The sequence below is a fragment of the Lissotriton vulgaris genome, chromosome 3_1 (genome assembly GCF_964263255.1).
Source record: "Lissotriton vulgaris chromosome 3_1, aLisVul1.2, whole genome shotgun sequence".
NCBI classification, from domain to species: Eukaryota; Metazoa; Chordata; class Amphibia; order Caudata; family Salamandridae; genus Lissotriton; species Lissotriton vulgaris.
In genome coordinates this window covers 1080969887-1080990919 of record NC_141689.1, presented here as the reverse complement: position 1 = coordinate 1080990919, position 21033 = coordinate 1080969887, and the positions used below count along the sequence as shown (strand labels likewise).

At 46.1% G+C, this 21033-nt stretch overlaps 1 protein-coding gene across 1 annotated transcript in view; it reads left to right on the top strand.

Moving 5' to 3' along the window:
* LOC147727442 (maestro heat-like repeat-containing protein family member 1) overlaps positions 1–21033 on the top strand; it is a 109006-nt gene that overhangs the window by 16172 nt on the left and 71801 nt on the right. Inside the window, exons 3-7 of the mRNA XM_086963118.1 lie at positions 608–700; positions 5979–6057; positions 6485–6598; positions 7243–7304; positions 9040–9159. Coding sequence (XP_086819244.1) covers positions 608–700; positions 5979–6057; positions 6485–6598; positions 7243–7304; positions 9040–9159 — 468 coding nt within the window. The remainder of the gene's footprint in view (positions 1–607; positions 701–5978; positions 6058–6484; positions 6599–7242; positions 7305–9039; positions 9160–21033) is intronic.

Genomic DNA, 21033 nt, shown 5'->3' with positions numbered 1-21033 from the left:
AGGATGCTTGTTTCTGGTCCAGGGAGGACCTGGCTTGACAGTTTGCTCTGGACTGCTCCCATGATTCACAGTGTCAAGGCTGATTTGCATAAGGCTGGGTCCAAACTCTGGTGGCATAGTAGGCAAAAGATTGATGGATTTAAACCATATCTCTTGACTGGGGAGAATGTTTGAATCATTCAGCATTCCATCCGTTATTTGTTACAGTTACACCAGTTAAATACTGCATATGTCCTCTTTTGGTTCCTTGAAGGACTATAATCCAAAATCTGACTCTATTAGGTAACCTCTACAGAAATCGCTATTAGGACTTTAGAGATCTTGAGTGCTGACAGGCATTAATTATAAAAGGGTTTTCCTGTGTGAGGCACTGTGAATCAAGAAAACATCAATGAAGAAAAAATTAGACATATTAATGGTCACCTTTCAAAAAATACTTGTGGTCATGTGTATTTAGAATTAGTACATAAGAGAGCTTGTTCACACACAAACTCACTCTAGCATTCAAACACAATTTATACTTTGACTTTTGTCATTTGCCAATGACCCTCACCATGTCCTCAATTTTGCCCTTTGGCCTCATCTCAATTGTCTTATCTCCTTGCAGACCCTTGAGTTATGCATGAAGGCAGCTGTTACCAAGAGTTGCAGAGCACTGAATGGAACTGTGCCAACCGTGCTTACGGCTCTGCATCACCTGGTAAGTATATACATGAGGACATACAAAGTATTTCAGCAGAAGACAACAGACATTTCCTAGAAAAGAGGGTCCTGCATTAATCCAATCTATACTAAGAGTATTTTTAGAGGGGAACATTTGGGAACTCGCTTGTATAAAATATTAAATTATCATCCATAAAGAGACTACATGAACCAATTTGATTCAAGGATGCAAAGAAAGAAGACAATGCAAATACCTCTGTCAGATTTTTCAGCATTGAGAGGTCATCAGCAGGAACCACCCATATGTTTACCTCTCGGCAACTCTGGCTCTGATAATAGGTAGCAGAGGAACAGAGTGGCCTGACAAGGGAAGGGACACAGGGTGGTACACCAAGGATGGAGACATGAAAAAGAAAAGATTTGCCCAATAACAATGGTTTACAAACAGAGATATAATCACTAACAATGCTTATCTCTGAGGGTCAATTGTCCATCTAGACTTAACTATATAACATATACTTTACTCTCTATAGCATTCCCAACAAATGGAAACCCAATCCTTATATGGTGAACAGAAATCACCTACGAGATGCTGCTTTAAGTTTCACACGTGTTCAAAGATGACTTACAAAGATGTTGTGCTCATGTCAAAACATACCTGCTATTAACATGGAATTTATGAAGTTACAGCGCAGTCTTTACACCGCAATACATTTACAACGTGGTCATTACAATGCAAGTCATTACAATGACTTGCGCTAGAGGCGCTGGGCTTGGGAATAGTATGATTTACTATTCCAACTCCAGCCTACGTGACAGTAGAGAAGGTGTTGGAATAGTAAATCATACAATTCCTTAGTATATAGCGCCATCCAGCGCAAGTCGCTGTAACGACTTGCGTTGTAATGTCCGTGTTGTAAATGTATCGCGGTGTAAAGACCGTGTTGTAATGGTTGTCTCCCATTATCATGCTTTTCCCTACTAACAGACCTACATAGTCATCTTCTGTGCGGCTGCTCACCTGCAATTATGACACCAACCAGTCATCAGATTGGTTGGAGACGAAGACCAGTGTCACAACTCCTTAAATGACCGGTTCAGGTGTGGCACATTCAGCCAGAAGTGGCTTTTTAAATAAGATAATTTACCATATTTAAACATTTATGGGGTGAAAGAGCTACTTAGCAGCTTGGTTAAAGTATCGTAGTGCAATGAAAACACCACAACTACACAAAATACTCATTCATAGACCTAAGATACATGAAAGTGATTGACGGGTATGCACCCACTCATACTCGTGCTGTCACACAGGGACCCTTGGGTCCCAAGTCTCAACCCCGGTCTAGGCTCAGCAGATAGGCATCCAGATGCGCGTCGCTGCAGCCGCAGCAACCCTGCGGACCTTGCGGGCTCTGCCACCCTCCTCCTCTCCACCTGAGGCCTCGCTACCCGCTTCAGCCATGGCCCGGCAAGCCTCCGTTCCCGGAGGCAATATGGGCCATGGACTGGGCTCAAAAGACTAGAATGGTAACGTTCAAGCTTGTAGTGTCGATCAAGTAAGGCAAGCGTGGACGCCATGTTGCTTGAATAGAAGCAGTGTAATGCATGGGATTTGCTAGAGAGCAGCCTGCAGGGAATGAGTAATTAAAGGTTTGATGTGAAATGTCAGAATCCTTATTTCAAACAGTTTGTTAAAACAGGAGAAGAAACTGTGTTTTATTCATTTTTAATTGGCCAAACATAGCTGATGACAAATCACCCTTAAAGTAATATTCAGTATTCACTTCTACAAAAGTATGTGTATATATCACTTAATAGCTCCTACATAAGACAAGCTCACAAAAATAAAGTGCGGCAATGAAAAAAAGTAAATAATTGTGAGAGGCATACGGTTACCGTCATGGCAGCAGAGAATAAAAAAGCTTGCAAAAAGAGTGCGGCAAGCTGAAAATATACCTACTGTGTCACACCGCGGGTAAGAGATCCAATCCCGCTGGGCGTAGCTAAAAGAAGACAGGGTGGCAACAAGCAATGATTGACATGCCTTGCATGCAATCATTGCAATGCTATCCGCATAATTTGTGACGCCAAATGGCGCGCACAAATCAAAGCTGAAGGCGGAGCTAGGCTTTTGGAATTGTATCAATTCCAAGAAGATGAGGAGAGCAGCGCATGCGCTGCTTAAGTCACAAGACCTAAAAAAGGAAGTACACAGCTCGACGGCCATGGGATGAAATTCTAAATAGCAATGCTGGTGTGCAGAATTTGGAATGAACAGGAACCAAAAAGACATGCAGCTCTGATGGGGACCAATCTGCGAGAACTGAATGCCAGCAAAGAACAAAAAAAAGAAATTACTGCTAGCGGTACGGCAGAAGCAGCAAGTGGCGGTGAGTACAGAAAAACACCCTGTTAGACCTGGCACCTTGGCGTGAGTCTCCCTTCCACTTTTTGCTGATGTGCCTCCGATGTTTTGCTGGTTTTCCGATACTCAGGGCACTGCGCCACGGCTGATCCGTGCCGCAGTGCAAGTGCTCCCTACTGTAAATTGTACATACGATTGGTATCCATGATTGGTGCATTGGATTTACTGTTAGTCCCTAGTAAAGTGCACGAGAGAGTGCCGGGGCTTGTAGATGCCAATACTGCTGGTGGGCCTGCAGCGCTGGTTGCGCCACCCACCGAAGCAGCCGTAAAGATGTGTCTGGGAACTGCGACCGCAGAACCCGCGGGCGGTCTTGTACTGTCACGCTAGCTGGGCAAGTGTCCCCACTTGCCAGCACCGACCCTTCCCTTGACTACATATTAGTCACCCCTATGGTAGGCCTGCGGGCAGGGTGCGTTGTAGGTGTAAGGTAGGACAAGCCCTGATGAGCGTGGCATGTCCTAGTAGTGACTTACAACGTAGACCGTATTTCACTACTGAAGGCTACCTGCTCCATTAGGCCAGACTGAGCTGCGAGGATTATTACACCCTATAATCCCCGCAGGCTCAAGGAGCATGGTAGTGAGTCATGTTTAGTATGCCTGAACTCAGGATAATGAGATATTTCTTGTAGTCAAGTTTATTTTAGTATCCTGGGTTTGCAAATGCTACTTTTAGAAAGTTAGCATTTGCTTGCTTAACCATTTCAGCCGCCTCTGCTGGTATGTGTATCTGTCTGTCTGGGATGTGTGAGTGACAGGGCTGGAGGGATGACAGGTGGTGAATGCGCAGATTACACCTTAGTGGGAGGTAGGAGTGCCTCTTGACTCGAACTGTCACTGTGCTCGGCCACCACAATGCTGGCTCCACCCTCCTGGGGAGCGGCGGATGACTCTGCCGGCACCTGGCCCAGGAAGGGCGAAGCCCCCATCAACAAGGTACTTTGGCCACCCCTGTCCGGACAATGCTGGCTCCACCTCCTGTGGGGCGTCTGATGCGCCTGCCCCTCACACTGAAAGCAGAAGCCGGAGTACACCCGCCGGGGTACTCCAGAACTGAGAGTGGCTATGCAAAGGCCCCCCTGGCCTGCGAGAACAAAAGAATTGGCCTATAAAAGAAGGAGCCCTGCTCCTTGAAAATTAGATCCGGTTTGGGCCACAGAAGGACTCTGCCCTACGAGAAGGACCGTGAGAGACAAGGAAGGGTGCTGACTCTTGCCTGCGTCTGGTGCCTTGCTGCTGAAGGAGAGGAAAAAGAAAAGACTACGAAAAGACTTTTGCTCTACTTGTGCCAAACTCTGCTAAAGAGATCTCCAAGGGCTTGCAACTGAACTTGCCCCCTGACCAGCGTCCCAGGACCAGTGGACGCTACCCCCTTGGAAGAAATCGACTGCGGGTGCTGACCATCGCCGCAGCACCGACGGGGGAATCTCCTCCAAGGCAACGACATCCACCTGATCACCGTGACCGGGGCCCACAGCAACAGCGGGAGCAAAGTAAGGACCAGCCGCCGCTGGCCCGAACACCGTGACCGCAACTGCACCGGGAGCCCGAGAGCAAAGCAAAGGAGGACCCGTCCGGTCCGAGCTCTCGAGGTGACTGCATAACGAGCAGCCACTCACCTGCAAAGACGGACAGTTGCCCTACGAGAATCCGCAAAGTCGGTAGCCTGCCCGACAGCCCAGCTGTGAGCCCACAGCTGCACCGACATTTGGCTGGGTACGTCCTGCACTTGGGGACCGTACTGCCACTTGTCACCACCGCACAGCCGCCGCCTCCAGGGTCGGAGCGGACGACGAGGAGAGGACCCTGCCGCCACAGAACACCGCTGCCCCGGAGGACCAGTGACCTGCTCGGCTGAAGAGCCGCAACGATCAGCGACCCCGGGAAGGCAACGCGACGTGGGACAGATCCCCTGGAAGCCGCCGGCTCCACAAGAACTTTGAGTAACACCGGCCTACGGGCCTCAAGAGAACTGCATAAGAACTGTGGTAACCCGAATTAAGTAATCTGCAACCGTTTTCATAAAGTATATTGACTGTATTCACAAGCCTGCTTAAAATCTATATAAAGATATATATTTTTACAGAATACAGTCTGGTCTCGTTGTGTGGTGGGTTGGTTGTAAAGGTGTACTGTTGCAAGTGTTTAACCCTATGTGCCCCAAAGATTAGCCTACGACTGCTTAAGCCACACTACCTAGAGGGTAAGCAGAGGTTGTCTGGAAGGTAACCCTCAGCCCTGACGAGGAAGAGAGAGTCCCTGCTTGTCGCTAGTGTTGCACTGCGCCAACTAGAGCCTCCCCCTTCCTACAGACCCTAATGCAGGCACCAACAGAAACTCTCGCTCCCTACTCTGCCGACCAGAAACTGGGGATGCAAAAGAGGAAAAAGTGCACAAAAGAGGCCCACTCTGAAAAGCATGCAACCCACCTTGCCAGCCAGACACCGTGGGATGCAAAGGGGGAATGTATTTACAGTCCCTGAAGATAAACAAAGTTGAAGTGCAACAACAGCCTCTGTCTTGATTTCCTTGAACAGCTGACACTGTCACTAGTGCCAGCTGTGTTAAATAGCATCCAGTATGACTGCCTGCTGCAATGTCGTGAGACTTCAGTCTCCAAACCATGCAGAAACCATAGGAAACTAAGGCGTTAATCTTAGAGTGGCAACTGAGAATTTGCAATTCCACCAATATCGGGCTCCCTGAATATGCTGTTTTTCACATAATTGATTTTGCTGTAGCATTGTATGGATCATGGCCCCACAAATCCTGAAAAACTCTTATGCCGTCATTTCCCCACTGAATGGAATTTGCTTTCCAGATGCACAGGATTGGCTTTTAAATAGCCTAGCTTCCTTTATTGTTTATTGTGGCTTTGTTATTGACAGATCTGCGCACCCTACTGTGGAGTTTCAGATGAAAGGGAAGAGTCAGTCAAGGTGTCCACGGCCATTATCCTGTCACTGGGTGAGTTGGTCATAAATGTATATATGTATATATTTGTGATATGGCAAGTATATTACAGTCTTTACCAGTGATCGGGTCCTCCAAAACACTAATTACTGTCCACTGCCCTGTACATCACTTGATCTTCTTAAAAGCTACTGTTGCTTCAGTAATTATCTCCCTTCCCTGTGCATTTGTTAGCTTTTTTTTAGAACACGCTGTCCAATTTACTATATACAGCTATAGTAGTCACATGAATACCATGTGCTCCACCGATCATCATTAAATGCTGTAAACCATTGATATTGTACCTCCTGGATATGCGTTGAACAATGTCCATATATTTGGTCTTGATGACCTGCTCAACTGCGTTGAGTTCCTCCGTGCGTGATTTTATGGTATGTCATTTTTAAATATGTCTATTTTTCTCTTCACTTTACTCTTGCAGCCCATTCTCACTCTAGTGAGGTCCTTAAATATTTAGAAAGTAGCTTGATCCATATGGGTGCAGAGTCCCGTGCCGCAACAATAAAGCTGCTCTGCAAGCTTCTTGCTGAAACTGGTAAGCTTGTCAGTGGATGGGTGGCAGCATGTGATTTCGATAGACATGGAAGATAGTTAAAGGACTTAAATGCTTTTCATGGAATGTGGAGCCCTAAGTTATAATTCCAACTTACTATCTTTCTTAACCAACATGGTGCAGCTATGAGCAAATCACCTCAATTTCATATTCCTCAGCTACATTGACTGCCAACAGTTCCTGGTAGAGCACTGTAATTTAAGAATAAATCCTCCCATCGTTAACATGAGTCGTGGTGAAGAAATAAAGTAGTGGTCAAACATTGCCACGTCTGTCTTTTTGATAAATTTTTCCCACTGTGAGTCAATAAAGGGACAAGGACACTGTGGAAAGAGATCCTGACAAAGACTTCGGTCAGGAACAAAAAGGGACATAAAATATGGAGCAGGAAGACACAGACCCACTTAGTGGTACATGATGACACAGACATGCACAGTAGAACAGGAAAACATTGATAGGCCCATGAGGATCACAGTCACAGACTCACCAACACTTGACAGGACCCTCAGGGTGGTAGGCACAGTTAATAGTGGAAGCTTGATCTACTTATCTATTATTCCTGATCTTACTAGACAAAGACAATATCTATGTGTTCTGAACATTTGATGTATGGCTTTATTTCATAGATTCAGAAGGTGCCTCTTATCTGGATGCTGTCCGTCACGTGCTTGAAGATGACAATCACAAGGTACCATCAAGTTATTATGTGTGCATCATTCTGTGCTCAAGCAGTTTCATAATTAGCAACGCAATCTAATTTAAGTTATGCACTTTTTGAACAGTGCATTATTCTCTACTTAAGTGGGCTCATTGCAGTGGTGCGTATACCACAGTCTGTTGTCTTTTTCTAAGGCTGGTCTTCCGTGTAGGTGTTGGGTCATGCAACCTCCATCCATGTGTGTCTCCTCAGTGTCTTGTGTTCTACTGTTCCCCTGTTCAAGTGGACATATCCATGTTTTCCTGTCCTTCTCTGTGTCAACTCATTTTCAGACCCAATCCCATAGAAAGTCCCTGTTCCCTAATTGTTGAATAATTGTGTGTTAAGAAACAATTCTTGTGCGCTGTCCACATGTTTGGTCTGTATTTCATATAGAGTTGATCTGTAATTCCCCTCACTGAAGAGAGTGTTGATGATAATGACTGGGGTTTGAAGCTTCGTATATTAATATCTCCCCAATCTTCAATAACCGAGGTGGATGATATTTTATTGACGAGACAAATGTCTCTTCCAAGAATGATATCTGGGCTATGTTTCAGCAAATTCTCACCAAACATAGTTCAATAATACAGGATAATATTCAATGTGCACATTTGAAAGTCTGATTGTGATATAAAAGATGTATTGTATGTAGAGATTGGAATATATGTAACTCTGTTGACTCCATGTATGTCCACAATGTGCCCAACGTCAGCACGACTGAGAAAGCAGGCAACTTCAGCATCAGCATCACCATGTTTAGCATGTAAGCAAGCGCAGGATATAGGCATGAAGGAAAATCAACGAAGTCATTTTCTTTGGATAACCAACAAAAACTTGCATTTCCATGACTGGGTCTCTAGTGTATTCTCTTTGAGAGGTTTATTGTGTTGACCATTTTTTAACCTCAGGGAATGATATAAACCTTAGATTCTTAGTAGACTAAACTAGAAACATCAGACACAGAACTCTACCAGGAATATTAGAATCAAAGAAATCAAACATGGATGTATTCTTTGGAGGTTGAAGCCATTGGGGCAAGCCTGTGCAAATTTGCAGCGAACAGAGCTGTGTTAGGGATGTGAATTTTTCCCCCGGCTACTAGAGGAGACTGTAACTATTTACGGTCTTGAGCCAAAATGATTTCTTGAAAGTGACATGAATCAACCCAACAACAAGGTGTGGGATAATGGACTCTGAGTACTTTAACCCATTTATTATCTGCTGGCCGTGTTGGGATGATGTAGGTCTGCTAAATCCTGCAGGTTTAATTAGACAGTGGCCATCATTCTTCCTACAGACTATTCTAGAGCTTCTTTGTTAGTTGTAACCTACCTAGACATCTTTTGCAATGTATCTTTCAATCTTTTACCAAGTCCCAATCACCTATAGATGCTGTACACCACCTGGAATGTTTGAATATTCCCTCACTCACGCTTCAGTCAGACATTCTGTAAAAACAGTTTAATTAAATTGATTTGAGTTTTATTCTCAGAGTGTCTTAATAACCCTTTTCCAATAGTTTTTTAAAAGGCTGTATCCTGGTACTAGCTTTCCACACATACAGATGTATATCTATTTCCTCTGTGAACAAAAGGGAAGGAGAGATTTTATGGTTTTCTCACACTCCCGTGCTGCTCCCTCACCAGAATGTGGGATTTGGTTTTATTTATACATCAAAAGGGTTTCTCACTAACCATGCTTACCATTTTTTGATTCATCACAGGTTATTCTTGCCACTTTGAGTTTAATATCCAATTTAACAACCAAAGGTTATTATGATATAAACGGAAGAGCTTTGATGGAATATGTGCTTAGGAAAAACAGTCTCATCATCGAAGAACAGGTAAGTGGCAGATGTACATATTTGGGTGGGTGAATGTGTTAGGGGAACACCAACCGTAGTCAGCCCAAAAGAAATAAGTCGACCTTTTAGCCCTCTTGTGCTCCAATGTAGCTTGTTTGCCATGTAATATAGATCTGCAGTGTCACATTTTTGCCCCTGGTGGTGGAATATAGACCCATTTAGTTCACATAGTCCCACTTTAACATTCTATGTTCTCCATTTGAGCCTGATGTTTCCCACTTGCATTCCAGTGCGTCTTTCACCCTCCCTCAATCTGTCTGCTTACATTTGCACCTGAAATTCAGCTGCTGACTGCCAGTGGCAACACTGTATATGCCTTTTCTTTATGTCTAGTTCTTTCAGGGTGACCATGACGTGAACCAAGCCACTCAAGTGCACTCCAGTCTATTTACTTGTAGCTTCACTTGGACAGTCATCCTTTCAGTATACCTAGGCTTTCCTGTTTTCAGTTTCTATTTTTGGTCTATTCTGGTGGTTTTTTTCAGTGTTTTAAAGTGATTTCAATACCTTTAAAAAACAAGCATTGGCATAGCCAATAGGTCTCTAGTTATCCAGCACAATATCATTGGTGCAACAACATCAAGTGTTGCATGGCTAAACACTTATAAGGTCCCAAAGGAAACACCTGTTGGCTATGCCAATGCTTGTTTTAAAATCCCTTCTCAATGGTTTATACAACAATCAAAATTACAGATTTCCTAGAAAATCTCATATCTCCACAATTTTCCCCAGCAAAACATCCGGTAAGTAGCAGTAAATGTGAATTCTGCTGTGCAAAGCACCTATATCCCTGTTATACCCTCTTTTAAAGGGCACCGCTTGTAACAGGCAAAATGATGCCACCTTTTAATTTCCGTTGCCTATGGTGTCAGATGTAAAAGGATGCCTTAATTATCACATCTCCAGCAGGCCACTCGCAATGAGCTCCTAAACCATCCTTTCCGATTGGAATGTTTAAGAACTACTGAATAAAGGGTTTCCGAAGGGAGTAAATGTGTTAATTTATCAAGCAGAATGGAGCATAATGGTGGAAAGAATCATTCGAATTGGCAGAGGTGGGCTGCAGAGTTCCCCACAGAATGCTAGCAGCCAAGAGCCATCTGTGACTACCCCAGGACTTGGAAGGGACAGGCTGTTGACGAGATAGGACTGGGAAAATGTGTCAGAATTATTATGATTTATGGAGTCCTGCAGCAGGGTAGCAGCACTGGTCGAAACAACTATCTCGCAACTTCCATGTAAAAGAAGATATGTGCCCACAATTTGCATCAGTTGTTCATGATAAATGGGCAGATAGTGTAGTTTTAATATTACATAAAGTTCTATGCAGCAGGACCATGACTCGCATAAGATGAAATGAGGCAGCAGCATCAGGGTATTAGCACTAGGTGGCGCAATAAAGCAAGGAAAGGACACTAAAATAGATGGCTTTCCTGCTACGAAATGCTTCTTTGCCTGGAGCACCGACTGCTAAACAACATGGACTACTAGTGAGGAAGGTGTTAATCCTTGTGAACAGGACCACTGTGATTCAGCGTACCACCCGAGGGGTAAACCAGGAGACAACAGTGGCTTGTGAGCTGCACTGCTTCAACAACGCTTGTGTTCACTTTTAACAATAAGGGGAAAATAAGAGAGTATGGGGTTACGGAAAACAATATGGTTTCATCTGTTAAACGTTTGTAGATCAGAAGTCGGTGTTGCGCTTATAAAGCACTTCAAACTCCTGGAAAGGCGCCAAGGCTTTGACAGACTGGTACCCGAGTACTGATTTGCTTAGGCTTGGGTGGAAGCTCTGTGGAATGCAATATTTAATTACTTACAGGGCTTACAAGCCAAGCAAACACATTATGAATCTACAGTCACACATCCTGCACAGCTACAGTAAATATCTATTGCCAGTCTTTTACAAGACATATGTTAAGAAGCGAGCGACCACGTTTACCCAGTCAAATGCAGCGTCAAATAATCCAAACATACCCATGGTCATTTTAATAGCCATGTTCTCTCTGCTCGCTGCCTCCACTAGGTGGAGCCTAACCTCCATCACAGCTTCCTTGTGCTTCAGACTGAGCATGGACTCCCACAGGGGCATCTCGCAAAAGAATGTAAGAAAACTAGAAACAACCGGAACTAAACAAAGCCATACATTTGTATTCAACCATAAGCTTTAGAATCCACCCGGCACATAACAGGCCATACAGCTGTGTGCTGGAAGAAACAGAGATGCCAAATGTGTCTCACTTGGTTTCATTATAGATGAACATTGAAAGTACAATAGTGAAAGAAACAGAAAAAAATACAAGCTTCAGCAGCACGCGAGTGGTGCAGGCATGTGGCAAGATGTAAACAAGTGGGAGGAGTGGGGGAGTGCCCGCGCGCATGCTAAACATCAAATGGACATTTTTAAAAAACCACGTGAGTGGTGCGGGAAAAAGCATTGTAGGTGCAAATGATGTCTAAACACAAAGCCCAGCGTCCTGAAGTGGGTCATCGCGATCATGATCGCTGTGAAAGCGAAAGTGATCACGATGACGCGCTAAAACATGCAAGGGACGCGTGCGCAGCAGTGTGTGTGCTTGTGCGCATTCTAGCAAGCTGGTGGCCGCTTTGGGAGCACTTCCCAAAGCCGCTACTAAATGTCTCTCCGGACAGTGCATGCATGCTGACTCAGCGAGACCTAAACAGTGGTGTCAGGGGTTACACTTTTTCGTGCCATGAAAAGCAACAGAAACAGTGTTTTTCTGGTGTGTATGGAACATTTTGCTTTTATTATTACTTGCTTTCTACACTGATAATGCATGGTATATAGAAGGTGTATGTACAGTGTATATGAGGTCCAAATACATTTTTGCAAATAAAACGTATTGTAGTACACCATACAATACCTCTTCAGTGAGTCTTTGGTCATTTGCGCTCACTTTTTCCTTCCCATGTCCCTTTTTTCTGTGAAAAGGCCCCTCAAAATTGGCACTTGAAATGGGCAATGACAAAACAGCCAGTACACAATGTGCTAACGCTGGTCACTGACATAGCTTTCCATACCTACACTGTGCCCTTGAAGATTGCAATTCTCTGGACAGGTTCTGCAGCATTTGCTTTGAACTGGGCGATTATGCCCTCCGAGTTATTGAAGCGGTCAAAAATGAAGCAGCACTTTTGAAACTACTGAAAAAATTCCCCTTTACTGAAGGGAACTAGAACTTGCACAGTGTACCACAGTGAGGTTTCATTGACTTCGAATGCCATGGTTGATGATGGGACATTTCTATGGATCATTGCAAGCCGTTTCTCGTACATTGTAAAATAAAAGTTCCTGAATTGCTCTTCAACATTGCTTTGTTTACCAAATGGCAAGAACTCTAACATGGAACATGTTGCAGTGCCAAAGTCACTTTAAGGTGTCACCCAGCCAACTCTCAAGACGATGTTTAACATTTACACCAATTATGCAGAACACTTGGCAGACCAGGGTGTTTTCAGACTCTAGTTTTTTTTTATGTCCACTACAGCAGTTATGTTTTCCGGTAAAATTCTAAGACTTTAGTAGAGTGTACTTTTTTTCACATCAATAGTAATTTGTGAACTAATATCCTCACATTTCTTGTCTTTGGCATCATCATTCAGCAAAAATGTTGTAAACAGTTGCCACATGGGTACTATAGCATTTCACAGCTCCTTGGACCAAGAACCATCAGCTAAGTGACTCAGTTAGGACACTTTTTCTTTGATGCCACACAAAGCACAAAATGGGAAATATTTGTGTTTTAGTCCCCTCGCATAACAAAACAGTGCACCAGGATGGTCTAAAAAGTCAATAGAATTCTTCATTAACTCTGAAGATTGTAAAGATATTTTTAGCATACCATCTAACAATTGGAAAGGATCTCTTACAGGTATCAATTTTGAAAGGTCATTACACAGATTTTTCATACATACGTAGCTGAATCACTGCAAGTACAATATAAATCATTCCAATCTTTGTTGAATTTAGAAAGAAACATTTTGCAGCAGCATACCGAGTGACACTGCGATCCATGTTTCATCCTGTCATGTTTTCACCACTATCCCAGATGCCTGGCGATAGCACTTTTTTCCCATATACTTGTCACTATACATTGCATTGAATGTTTGAAGCCTGTGGTGTTGTCAATTCAAATACTATCAATACTGACTCACTACAAACTTAGGGCTGATCTATCACGGGCTTTTACCCATTCTCTGTGGGTAAATGTGACTGCACATTTTGGGAAAGATTCGTATGAAACCAGCCATTTTACCTATCAGTGAAAGAATCAAACACAGCCAAAATATCAAATATGATTTTGATATTTCCTGATTCTCTACAGTTTATAAAATAATTAAACAAGACCTAAAACATGCTTCTAAACTCTGCATCTTTAGACCAAAGACCCCAAAACTGCAAAAAGCAAAAGGAAGAAGAAACATTATTTCAGTGACATCCCTCAACAACAAAATTCAAGCAGAATAATGTTAGCCCAGTCTTTCTTGCTGCCACCTTATATAACAAAGTTATATTGTATAGGCCCCCTCAGTAAAAAATTACTCTTTCACTCTCCTTTTCCTTTCTTTGAATGGCATTTAATTAGTGGTATGCAGGTGTTTTTTCAGTGTTTATATGTTTACACTGGTGGGGGCTATTTCCCTTTTGGTGGGGTTTTATCAGTTATTATAGGTTTAAAACTAAAACCGGACAGCCAAAGTATACCCTATCCATGGTTTTTCAATTATTGCAAAACGTTTAACACAGTGTACCCGTACTATTGTGGGGTCCGAGTTTGTGATGTAAAACACAAGTGGAGTCAGTGTCCCCAAATAACAGTCAATGCAGCTGGTTTGAGTAGGACTGTGGCACTTCTGATCCTTTGATGGCTTTCATGAAGCTCTTTTGGTGTGCACAATTGTTCAATGTTGTGAATAACACGCATCAGAAAAAGGTCCAATAATATCCTTTAGTTATTCTCATTCTACTTTTTTGCCCTCTTCTTCCACAGATCCAATGTGGGATTTTGAATTGGGCACGTCATCTGCCTCTTCTCTTTTCTTCGATCTTCTCAAGTCCTATGGACGCTTACACTTTGATCCTATCTCTAGTCGCTGGAGAAAACACCTGTCATCTGATTAGGGGACAGGAATGAGTTTTGGATCAGTGCCCTTCACCAGTGTTTGTGGGGCTGCAGGTGATGGTGTGGAAGCATGGGCAATGGGAGGTGGCATGGTGCATGAAGGCTGCAGCACACTTGGCTTTTCAAGTGTCCCTGTGAGATTAGGCACAGTTGCTTATGCTATCTCCAATCCCTGCATAAAATCAATCGTACCATGTCCTTCTTCATCACTGTGAACCAGGTAGGACTTCCTCAAGCTTGGCCAATGCACCCATGTTAGGGACTAGCTGTACTAAGACACATAGCTCAAGTCCATGCCCGATAATACGTGTGGGGATTGGGTACCACTGATGACATATGGTATGCATCTTCTTGGGGTCAAGCCATAATCTAGTGTGTATCCAGTCCACACATAGTCTTACTCTTGGACTCAAAATAAGCACAACTAACAGATAAGCCAGACACTGTCCATTGTTTTTTACCACAGGCCAGAGGTTGAAGGAAATAACCTGATTCGGGTCACCCAGGTCACTCACAACCACCTCTCTGCATTCTACCAATTAAAGAGTCGGTCAGACAGTAGAGAATACAAACCAATAATCGTTTATTCAAGTACAATCAGAGTGAAGCTCGATCTGCCCAGTCACTTAGGAGTGCTTTAGAGGGACTAAAATCGATAAGCATAAAGACACATTAGGTCCATTCATAACTGGACTAAACACGCCCACAGTGGAATTTTCCAAGCAGGTACCGCTTAAGCAATGGAATACAAAGAACATGATCTCCGCACACTTATCATTACACATTTTCAAAAGAACAAAGGCTGTTCTAGTCTGCCCCGTCACCAGACTAGCGGGAGAGGGCCTCTATCTAACAAGAAAGGTATTCACTAATAAGAACAGTCCATTCATTAATTAAGCAAGGGAGTCAGTTGAATCCAGCTTGCCTTCACAGATGGGGTACTCTATGCCCCAGGGTCCATAGCACCCGGAGGCGCCGACACAAGCAATTGTGCCAGGAGCTTCTTAAGACTGCTCGGGGGCTCCCGCGGCGTGAGAGCCCATTGAAGCCTGTCCGCAAGCCTTCACAGTTGGGGGACACCAAGCCCCAGGGTCCATAGCGCCAGGAGGTACTGACGCCCGTGATTGCGCCAGGAGGCGCTTAAGAACGGTCTGGGTATCCCACGGCACGGGACGCGTGTGGGCACACCTGTCAGAGTCTGGAGGATGCTGGGCTGGGCCCACTCTCTTGGTCCTCCAGCATTTTGCCAGGCTCTTTGGCCCTGGAACTTCTCACCTCATAGGTCATAACCAAGGGAAGGTTGTGATAAGACTCTGTTTTTCAGACAGCTGCCTTTGCACCCGGGACGGCAAGCATTAACGAAGGAAGGGCCCTACAATCCCCAGAGCGCCCTGTGGCTGGCACGACGATATTGACGTTGCCCCCACGCGCTGCTAAGCCCAAGAGGCCCCAGAGGCCCCCATCGCTGCCAGTTATAACCAGAAGGAGGCTGGCTGGGCTACCTTCAAATATTCAATCAACTTGTTGCTCCCAAATAACTTAAGGTACTGTGCCCCCAGCAGAACTTAATTGTAAACCACCAGACGGTCCCTTACCTTTTGTAGATTCTTACGTTGTTTTATATAGGATTACTTGCCCTTTTTTTTTGCATTGATAGAAATGCTTGTGGTCAGGATGGGAAAGCGAACATCTACAGAGGGTGGTTCAAGGGAAATTTCTGTCAAAAAAGAAAAAAGGAAGCAAAAGACGAGTCCAATGACGGGCGGGGGGGTTCTCAACCACATTGATGCTCTACTGGCTGAATGTGAGGTCCTTCTTGACCCCCTAGTTCCACTTCTCCACTCACATCTGCCCTTGGGCATTCTTCAACAAGTACCACAACACCACCCCTGATACCCGCTATGTTAAGAAAAGGTGGAGGTAGGAACAAAGCATCTGATAAGCCCTTCCTACCATCTACTAGCCCAGAATGTAGGGTCAAATTTATGCCATCCAACACTGTTGATCTGTCTTCGTTTCCTTGTCATAATCGTTTTTCACCACTGCTAGAACAAGGTGACACAGAGGAGGCTTCAGATAGTTTAGCTAGTTCAGTACAATCAACGAGGTCACCTACTGATACAACTAGATTGTTGGATTACTCATGCCTAAATGTGGATGCTTTAGCATCCTATAGGATAGCAATGAATTCCAACAGTGTAGCTGTAAAGTGTATGGTTAGTCCACCTAGTAATTTATCAACTCAAGCTAATGAAGCCACTACACGAAGACCACTAGCAATACAGATGATCGGCTTAGCCCAGGAAATCAAAAAAATTAAACAGCTGTAGGCAACCTCACAGCACCCCTGAGTAAGGTTCATACTGATGTCCAGAGTATCCAGAACCAAATACGGGCACAATCAGATACACAGAAAGGCACCCAGGGGTGCACTAGCACCACGAGGCAGCGGAAAAGGGACCATAACAGCTATAATAGTTTCGACCCAGGAAGGGCAAGTGGCGCCCCTGTTGACCAGCCCGCTATTATTGCTCGCTTCACTAACAGCCATCCCAGCTGTGGTAAGGGGGCAGGCCAACTTATGCCAGGCAGAGCAAAGCTTGTTAACCTAAGTAATGCTGAAAGATTAAGGATAGACCCCGTATGTCATTTAACAAACTGCACCCAAGCACTAACAAGCTCACACACGAACACAGACACAAGGAAGACAATCTATCCAGTTAATATCCCAAAGAACCAATCTATGACACAGACAGAGGATGAGTGTTCCTTAATAATTAAATGCACTCACTGGATATGGAGACTGAGAGGGTGCAGGTCTATTATAAGGGAAGACATAACTGGGGCCAAAAGGTTACCTGACCCGGGAGGATCTAAGGACGTACATGACATGATAGCGCTCACACTACGCACCGTGATCTGGTGGAAAACTTGGTGGCATTTGATGTGCCCACTGAACATTTGGTTAATACTAAACTACGATTCAAATATACTTATTCAGAGTCGCCGGCTGAAACAAATCGATCATACCGTGCAGCCCTCCAAAATAATGGGTCCCCATTGAACGAGAAAAATTGAAGGCCACCCCGCTTCGAGTAGCCCCCAAGTCCCAGGCCAGCGTCTTAGTACGGGACATAATACACCACTACTTGCACCACGATGAAAGCCACTTAGGGGGGGCGGAGCTTGCCGGCGTCCATGAAAGACGTGTGAGCGCTGAGCTCCTCGCCTGAGCCCCGTTAAACTCCGTCAAAATTATCCTTTTGGCGCCTAACTAGCTCTAAAAGTTGAGGCGAACTCTCTACCTATGCTCCGGCCTGGCGGGGGGCCTTTCCCCGGTCAAAATCCGGTGTGGTGGTGCCTTGCTGCTTGGAGGATGGTGCTGTGGCGGACCAGGCCATAATCCGCGGTCTATCCTGAGTGGCTGCCCGTGCTGCGTCACGCTACGTGCGGTTTGCTGTACTGAAGTGGTGCCGGTCTACCTATCCTGCGACCGAACAACTGGTCCTGCCTGGCGATATCACGCCCTGTTTTCGAGCGACGTTGTGGTAACTGGCATTCGATTGTGCAGTTTCGGAGGGGGCAGAGGTGCTGGTGTTTGCGGTGCTACTGGCCCCCGAAGGAAGTTTCTAGCTGACCGCCAACCTGCTTGGAGATCGCTCTATCTGCCTGTGCCTGGACCCCGCGCAACCTACGGAAGGCTGTGGGATTGTGGGTGTGAGGTGTTCTGGAGTGGTGGTGACCCAACTGCCCGGCTTTGGTGTGGTGTGGTTGCAGGGGAGTGCTCGACGGTGTACCTCTCTGGTGACTGGGCCTACTCGTACTGCCGTGTGATTGACCGCCATCTTGGACGCATTTCTTGCTGCGCAACACCTTGTCCTTTGGAGCCTGCTGCCTCAGTGCCTCCTATCTACCCTCCTAACATTTGCTGGTGGTGTATTGCTGGCGGTTGGGCACCTCGTCTGGATGTCCACCAGGAACGCTATGGGGAAGGGCGACAAAACCCAGCCCAAACTAACGTTTGATCAGCGGAAAGCGAAGGGTGCTGAAGGACCGGCCCCGGATGCCTCGCCGCGACCTACTGCCTCCGAAAGCTCACTGTGTGCGGACATTCGCGAAATGCTGGTGTCGATGGAGAAAGGCTTGCAAGACAGCATGGCGGCGATTGGCACTAAAATTGATGCATTGACATACCAGATGGACCGCATGTCCGAGAGAGTCGATAAGCATGCTGAACGGCTGGATATGGCGGAAAGGCGGCTGACGGAGGCGGAGGAGGCCCAGACGGAATGGGATAAAGATCGCAAGCAGTTCGGAAGGCTACTCCAAGTCTTTCAAGACAAGACGGAGGACTTGGAGGCGCGCTCGCGGCGCTCCAACGTTCGCATTACTGGGGTGGCGGAGTCTACCAACACTGGTAAAATGGAGCTGTTCGTGGAGAAGCTACTTCGGGCCCTGTTAGGGGAGGAGGTCTTCTCCCCTATGTTCATCGTCGAGAGGGCTCATCGCACTCTGGGACCGAAGCCGCAACCAGGACTCCCACCACGGCCGATTATTGCGAAGCTCTTGAACTATCGGGACAGGGACCTGGCGCTTCGGCTGGCGAGGGAGAAAGGAGATTTGCAATTTGAGGGCATGAATATCTCCCTCTATCCGGACTTCACGGCGAGAGTGCAGGAGGAAAGGAAGCGCTTCGCCCCATATAAGAAACAACTGAGAGACCTTGGGCTGGACTACGCCATGTTGTACCCTGCGAGACTCCGTATTAACAGGCAGGGGCATTCACATTTCTTCACCGACCCTGCGGAACTGAAAAAATCCCTGAAGGAGTGGGCTAAGGAACAACGCAACAGTCCGAGGAGTCAATGAGAGAACGCTGATGCTGCTTCTAACATGGACGGCCAGGAGTAACCGAGTGTATGGTCTCCTTTCTGGGTCGACTGTGCCCTGCCGAATTTTTGACTCTTGTACAGACGCTGTGAGCCTACTCTGTCACAATTTTGGGGTGAGATCTTTCTAGTTACTCACTGAACTAATAAGAGTGTACTGGGGGTTTGGTGGCAGCACGCTCTACTGTCTGCTGGTTGCTCTGGGGAGGGCCCTCCCGCGTGCGGGAGTTTCGTTCTTTGATGGTGAGGATTTGAGCTGGTGAGGGCGCCGAATGCTGGTGGGGGGCGGGGTGGAGGAGTAACTGAGGTTTAAGGTCCTAGACCCAATCGTACTGTTGTCTGGCTGGGAACCTCTGCCCCTGCGCTTTCGGCTTTTGGCTCTTTTGAGGGCCCCTTGGGTCTGTAGAGTCAGCTGGTGGTTTCAGGGGGGGATGGTGGGTGGTGGTGGGACCTGTCTGACCGGGTTGGGGTTGGTCGGCTGTGGGTGGGTGGGTGGTTGTTCTATTCTTCTTTTGTTGACCATGTTGCATACGCCAATTGGGGACTGTTGGGGGGACGGTTTTGTTCTGCCTACTACAGGACTGTGTCTGCTGTGCCACCTGTGCGAATTCGATTCACTCACTACTCTGCAATGGTGGACGTTGAGGTTTTAGGGCCGGAGAGTGGCCCCAACTCTATCAGAATGCTAACTTGGAATGTGAGGGGGCTGAATGATTTCCGTAAACTCCGGAAGGTACTGGCATACTTACAGCGCCACCGGGTCGACCTCGCGCTGCTCCAGGAGACCCACTTTCCTCTATCTAGTCCTATGCTGTTGACCAGGGGTCTTGGGGGCGATTGTGTTGCTGCAGGGTTTACTACACATGCAAGGGGTGTGCTTACGTGGGCTAATCCCAAATCGCAATTGAAACTACAGAAGATTGTTGTGGACCCGGAGGGTCGATATACCATTGCCCGTTGTGTGGGGAAAGGCCACGACTTGTTGGTTGTGAATGTGTATGGCCCCAATTACGACACCCCTTCCTTTTATACCTCGCTAGCGGACCTATGCAGACAGTATGAGGGTTCCAGGTTGCTGTGGGGGGGCGATTTCAACTTTGTGCTGAATCCAGAGCTGGACAGGTCGGATGGCGCTTCCAAGTGCCCGGCGGCCTCGGCATTACTCATGCAGGCAGAATTAGTGAAGCTTGATTTGTTGGATGTGTGGCGTCATAGACACCCGGGGAAGGGTGGTTTCACTCATTACTCAGCCTATCATAATATACACATGAGAATTGATTATTGGTTTGCCTCCCACTCCCTCCTTAATTCAGTGAAGGGATGTGCAGTATTGCCCCGCACGTTATCTGACCATTCACCACTGCTTTTGCTGCTAGAGGCACCGGCTAGGAGAATTCCCCCGTTCACTTGGAGGTTCCCCCCATATTCACTCCTGGATGAGGCTTTCAGAGGAGAATTAGCTGAGGATATAGACACTTACTTCACGACTAATGTGGGGCCGGTGGATAGTGTCCAGGTTTTTTGGGATGCGTTCAAGGTGTACATACGTGGGATGACGATGGCCAAACACTCAGGGGTGCTCAAAGCTATCAGGCAGCGATTGAAATACTTGGAAACACAGCTGTCTGATCTGGAGCGACAAACGGGGGGTGCAGAGGACACTGACACGAATGAGAGGCTTAAATCCCTGCTGGCGGAATTCCACGATGAGGCGGATAGGGAGATACAACATATTGGGAAGTATGCCACGGCACGCACTTACGGGGAACGGGACCGCCCTGGCTCTCTGTTGGCTAAACTGATGCGTAATAGCAGAC